The 6,000-nt window shown below is 49.6% G+C and overlaps 1 protein-coding gene across 3 annotated transcripts in view; it reads right to left on the bottom strand.

The window, feature by feature from the left end:
* Positions 1 to 3,542: 3,542 nt before the first annotated feature.
* LOC101965612 (regucalcin-like) overlaps positions 3,543 to 6,000 on the bottom strand; it is a 237,350-nt gene continuing 234,892 nt past the window's right edge. For 2 of the 3 annotated variants that reach the window (XR_005731753.2, XR_013432230.1), the window contains one exon: positions 3,543 to 5,569. Coding sequence is in view for 1 of the 3 variants with exons in the window: in XM_078035590.1 (XP_077891716.1) it covers positions 3,890 to 3,975; positions 4,077 to 4,208; positions 4,566 to 4,851 (504 nt within the window). In the remaining 2 variants the exon portion in view is untranslated. The remainder of the gene's footprint in view (positions 5,570 to 6,000) is intronic. The other variant, XM_078035590.1, reaches the window with a different exon arrangement.

Below are 6,000 nucleotides of genomic sequence, written 5' to 3'. Positions count from 1 at the left end.
CACAAATTAAAGAATTGTAAATTATAGCACTGTAATGCCCTGTCACTTTTATTACTAATATAATGACCAAAATATAACATCTAAAACTGATGTAATACCTGTCCTATGGCCTCTAATGTAACAAACTATTGATAACAAATTAGTAATTTAGTTGCCTTGTGACCTTTGATATTAATTTAATAGCCATATAAGAGCATCTAAAATAAACATAGTAACTTCTCTGTGGCCTTTAATATTCCTGTAATATCCATGCTATGGCACCTAAAATAACATAATAGCTGCCCTGTTGCATTTAACATTAATATAATATCCAAGTTATATTGTACAAAATTATTATGATAACTCCCTGTAGCTTTTTATAGTAAAATGATATTCATACTACAGCATCTCAAGCTAATATAAAAACTGCAATGTGGCCTTGAATGCTAATGTAATATTCATAATATAGTAACTTAAGTAATAAAGAAGAGGCTTTCTAGGGTCTTTAATCAACTTTAATATTAATGTAATGTCCATACATTAGCAAATAAAAATAATAAGAATATTTCCTGTTGCCTTTAACCTAATGTAATATTTATATTATTTATCTTTAAAAAAAATTGTTTTTGGTTGTCAGTGGACCTTTACTTTATCTATTTATATGCAGTGCTGAGAATCAAACCTAATGCCTCACAAATGCTATGCAAGCACTAAACAACTGAGTTACAACCCCAGCCCCTGCATCTTTTTTTAATTGCAAAAAAAATTATTTTATATATCACTGGCCATAAATTTTTGTAATTAGTTATAACATAAATGATGCCTAGTGCCATTATTAAAATAGAAGTCCTGTGGACTATAGTTCTGATGTAGTATCCATACTTTATCCTTGTAAATACTATAACAGTTGCATATTGTCTTTAATACCAACATCATATCCATAGTATAAACTCTAAAACTAATACTTAGCTTCCTGTGATCTTTAATACTAATATAATATCTATACTGTAACATATGAAAGAAACATAATGCATGACCTGTGGTTTTTAATATTGACATAATATCCATCTTATTGCTTCTTAAGCTAATATAATAACTGGCCTGTTGTTTTCATATTATTATGATATCCATAGAACAGTACATGTAAAATTAACATACTAGCTTCCCTTTGGCCTTTAATGTTAATATAATATTCATGCTCTATCTTCCAAAACTATTAAAATAGCTGTGTTGTAGCCTTTATAATAAAATAATATCCATTAATTAATAAAATAAAGTAATGACATTTCAAGTTATTATAATAATATAATACTAATGTAATATCCATACTGTTACTTCTAAAAGTGATATAGTTCCTGCTCCATGGGCTTTAATACTAGTATTGAATATGATATCCATACTAGAACATCAAAAACTGATAAAGTGGCTTCCCTGTGTCCTTTAAGACTAATATAGCATTTAAAATTGATATGACAGCTGCTCTGTGGCCTCTGATATGAATATGATGTCCATAATATAGGATCTAAAACTGATCTAGGGCCAGGTGCAGTGACACATGCCTAAAATCTCAGTGGCTCAGGAGGCTGAGACAGGAGGATTGTGAGTTCAAAGTCAGCCTCAGCAAAAGTGAGGTGCTAAGTAACTCAGGGAGACCCTATCTATAACTAAAATATAAAATAGGGCAGGGGATGTAGCTCAGTAGTCGAGTTCTCCTGAATTCAATTTTTGATATCAAAAAAATAAAAAATAAAAAATAAAACTGACATAGTATTTGCCCTGTGGCCTTCATAGCTAATATGATATCTATATTGTTGCATCTAAAAGTAACATAATTGCTGCCCTGTTGTGATTAATACTATTATTATGTCCGTCCTATAGTATCAAAAACTGATATGGCTACTCTGTGGCCTTTTGTATCAAATGTTAAACATAATATAGCATTGAAAACTGATATAATAGCTGCTTTGTGGTTTTTGGTTCTAATGTGATATCCATATATAGAAGGGGTCCCTGCAGACCTGAGGCAGAAAGCTGGAAAGCTATGGACACTCCCATAGAGGTGAGTGCTGGCCCAGGTGACCACTCTCTTGGCTGACCATCTGTTCAGGCAGGCACAGAGACTGCGCAGCCAGGGCGGTCAGGAAGGAGACTCCAGTGAGGACCTGGCACCCTGCCCCCTGGCCTGGGGCAGTGCGGGCATCCACTGTCTTTCAAACTTCCTCTCCAGCATTCTGTGTGGCATAAACCAGCACCACATAGACAGTGGACACCAGTGCTTTCCAACGTAGACAAGGCAAAGCCCAGTTGCCTCCTGGACTCCCAGCCCCTGAGCAGACATTGGTGGTCATCAGGAGGATGCCCACTTCCTGGGCCCCTGCTTGGCCTCCCTAAGGTCACCTCCTGGCCCCTCAGCACCCTGTATCAGGGGTTGCACCTGAGACCAGGTCTCTCCCTCTTCCCAGGCCAGCCACCCCTCTCCAGGACTGACCACTCGGCCAGAACCAATTCCACACAGGCCTCACTCTCAGATTGAGGCTCGAGTCCCAGGACAGCCCTTCCTGGTCACAGCACTGCCCACCCTTGACACAGGACAAGCTGGACTCTGCCACCATTACCACGGGGACCCCAGGACAGAGACTCCCGGTGCCATCCTGCACCTGCAGGCCACCTGTGTGAGGACCTCCAGCGAGCTCTGTGCTGAGCTCCCTAGAGTTGGGGACTCAAAGTTCTTCATCACTCTTAGCATGTGTATGTGGGAGGGCAGCGTGGAACCCCCTGTGGAGGGACAGTGTGCAGGGGCCTCACACGGTTATGCAGGGAATTCTCATTCCACCAGCAACTCCAGACTAGGTATGTTTCTAAAGATCCAGAAACAAAATGCTGGAATGAAAACTTGTGTGTGAATATTCACAGCAGCACCATGCACAAGTTTCAGAAGGGAGAAGTGACCCAAGTGTCCACTGAGGAGGAATGGGGGAACAGGACGAGTTCATCAACATGGTGGAATATTACTCAGCCCTGAAAAGGACTGCAGCTCTGACACATGCTGCAAATGAGACATACTTTAAGACATGGGACTTGGTGAGAGAAGCTGATACAGAGGATCACTCAGTGTGGATTCCGTGGGCAGGACCTATCCACAGCAGGCCATCCAGACACAGGCAGTGGCAGGTGCCAGGGCTAGACAGGGGACTAGGTCACTGCTGAAATGCAGATGCTTTTCAGGGGTAAATAGGCTGTTTTGGACATAAAGGTACTGGGCACCCAGTTCTGTGAAGGCACCTGATGTCTGGCTCTATCCATAGCAGATGGACTTGTGCACGTCCAGCACAACTACAGCCCATGCTCAGGTTCCTGCTCGCAGTGACCCAGCACCAAGTGGAGGCAGAGAGGCCAACCTCAGAGATACCAGTGTGGCCACATGTTCTACAGAGTCCAGGTGACCCGTGGGGACCATGGAGAGCACATGGGGGCATTACAAGCTGAAGCTGGGTGACACTGAACATAGCATGGGGCAGTCCTGGGAGGGACCATATCCCAGGGCAGCAGTTGCCGAGATGACATTGAGGTGGCCACATTTATTGTCAACTGTGAACAGCGGTCAGGTGGGGAGTGCCCTGCCAGACCTGAGCCTGGCCCGACCCCAGGGACAGAGGCCTGGCTTGAGCTGCATTGGAAGGTGGGGTTTCTCAGCCAGGAAAGGAGGAGGAGCCCCATGGAGACGGAGGCAGAGACTGGACTGGGGGGCCACCAGCCAGGGCCACCTGGAGCCTAGAAGCTGGGAGATGCAGGAGGAGCCTCCCTGGAGCCTGTGCAAGGATCTCAGCCTGGGACCCTGGTCCAGGCTCCACCCTCCAGGGTGGGACAGGACAAGGTCCTCTGGTTTTCGACGCTGGTTTGTGGTCATTCTCTACATCAGCTCCAGTGTTCCCTGCACTGGCCAAGTGCTGAGGTGCCATCCTAGAACTTCCGCCATCTGCACAGGTCGCCCTGTAGCTAAACAAGCATGTGGTGCTGCCTTCCCACTCCTGGACCCTGAACACCATAGCACAGAGCACCCCATGGCCACTCCTTAACCAACTACCCTGTGCACACACCTGTCTCGGGGTCCATGCGGATCACCCTGCCTACGTCAATGCAGGCCACCCAAAGTGTCCCCGTGGTGTCCATGCACAGCCCATCTGGAATTCCTTGCTCTGGTTCCAGCTGGCACATCAGCCATGGGTTTGCTGCAGCAGGACAGAGGCACATGGCCCCTCACAGCCCAGACCAGGAGGTCATGTTGTATGGCCTCAATCATGGGAGGGAGTTACACACCTGGTGGTGCATCTGGGACCCCCAGGAGGGGACTTGGGAAGATGTCAGAGGACTGGCCACAAAGGCCACCCGTCGGGGAGTGTGGGGGGGGCTGACTACAGGAGGTCACGCCCAGGGAGGGCTTGTGGTGATGGCCACGGAGGCCCCTAATCCAGGGAGGATGTGGGGGGCTGGACACGGAAGACCCCACCTGGGGAGTGTGTGGGTGGCTGGCCATAGAGGCTTCTACCCCAGGGAGGGTATGGGGGGCTGGCCACGGAGGCCCATACCTGAGGGAGGGTGTGTGGGGCTGGCCACGGAGGCCTTCGACTGGGGAGCGTGTAGGGGACTGGCCAGAAAGCCCCCAACCAGGCCTCCTGTCTGCACATTGTAGCCATAGGCTCGCACAGAATAGACCAGACTGTCCATGAGGTAGAGAGTGAGGTGGTCCAGGGACCACTCCGGCCTGTTGGATGCCCAGATAGTCCAGCTGTCTGATAACAGAGCAGTCGGTGTAGAGTGTATAAGGGAGCCCTGCCCCGGCTCCCACACTCCTGGAGCGGACGCCTCTGGCATGGTGCCTGGAGAGAGTGGAAGGTCAGTAGGCAGCACCCCAACATGCCCTGTCCACCCCACACAGACCTGCTGTGCAGAGAGCTGTGGTCATTCTCAGTTGGGAAACAGCAGGCAAGATGGCCCTCAGGCAGCATCTGTGAATGAGCCTCTGTGCTGGGTGAAGAGGGGGCCCCAGAGATGTTCCACTTGGGAAGAGGACTTCTCAGGCAGGCAGAGGTGCAGGGCCCTCACCTGCACGTGAATGGCCTCTGGCCAGCAGCCCTGGCTGCTGCTCCATCCTGGCGGCTTCGACCCTCCCAGGGTCCTCTCTGGGCAGGGACCCAGGAAGAATTACATGAAAGCTGTGGGCTTTGGAGTGGGAGGGAATCTGTTGACTGCCCAGTACCTGCATAACCTCGGGTGCTTCTTGCCAGCAGCCTGGGGAGAGCTCCTGAGGTCCCCAAAAGAGCCGGCACCCTCCATGACAAGAGGCTCTCCAAGTGGCCTGGGCCACCTTCGGCTAACTGGTCCACAGCCAGTCCTTTCAGCAGCTCACCTGCCTCAAACCTCCCAGTGGGGTCCACCTTCCCATCGTTGAACCTGTTGTGGGGCTTGTCATGGTCCAGCCAGGCCGCCCACTCCACCTGCCCCGTCTTCCAGTCCAGGAGGCCAAGGCAGGTACCAGAAGCCACCATGTAGCTGCCTACTCTGCACAGAGCCACACAGCCACCAGGGTCTCCTGGGAAGACAGAAGATACAGGACAGCAGGGTGGTCCAGCTGGTGCTTCTCCAGGAGACAGTGCCACCCCACCCATGGGGCTTCTGCTGGGAGGCACCATCAGGGCACAGAGCATGTCTCAGCACAGGACCAGTACTGCTGGGCCTGCATGTACCACCTCTCTGCGCCCCACTCCCCACAACGGCCACCACAGGGCCTCTAGATGGGACTGGAGGCTGCTGAGCCTTCCTGCCGGGCCACCAGAACTGCAGAAATGGAGAGAGCTGGCGTCTCCTCTCATCAGTGCCAGTGTGAGAGCCGCGAGTGCCCCTGAACCTTCGGGTAGGACTGCTGGGCCTGGGGCAGGCTCCACAGGAGCATACCTGAGGCCAGACACAGACTTTCGGCTATCCCTGATCTGCAAGGGGGACAGTGGCACTTGCCCTTTGGGA

The sequence above is a fragment of the Ictidomys tridecemlineatus genome (assembly GCF_052094955.1).
Source record: "Ictidomys tridecemlineatus isolate mIctTri1 chromosome 1 unlocalized genomic scaffold, mIctTri1.hap1 SUPER_1_unloc_4, whole genome shotgun sequence".
NCBI classification, from domain to species: Eukaryota; Metazoa; Chordata; class Mammalia; order Rodentia; family Sciuridae; genus Ictidomys; species Ictidomys tridecemlineatus.
The sequence above is the reverse complement of the archived record's forward strand: the minus strand, read 5'-3'. Positions and strand labels throughout refer to the sequence as shown.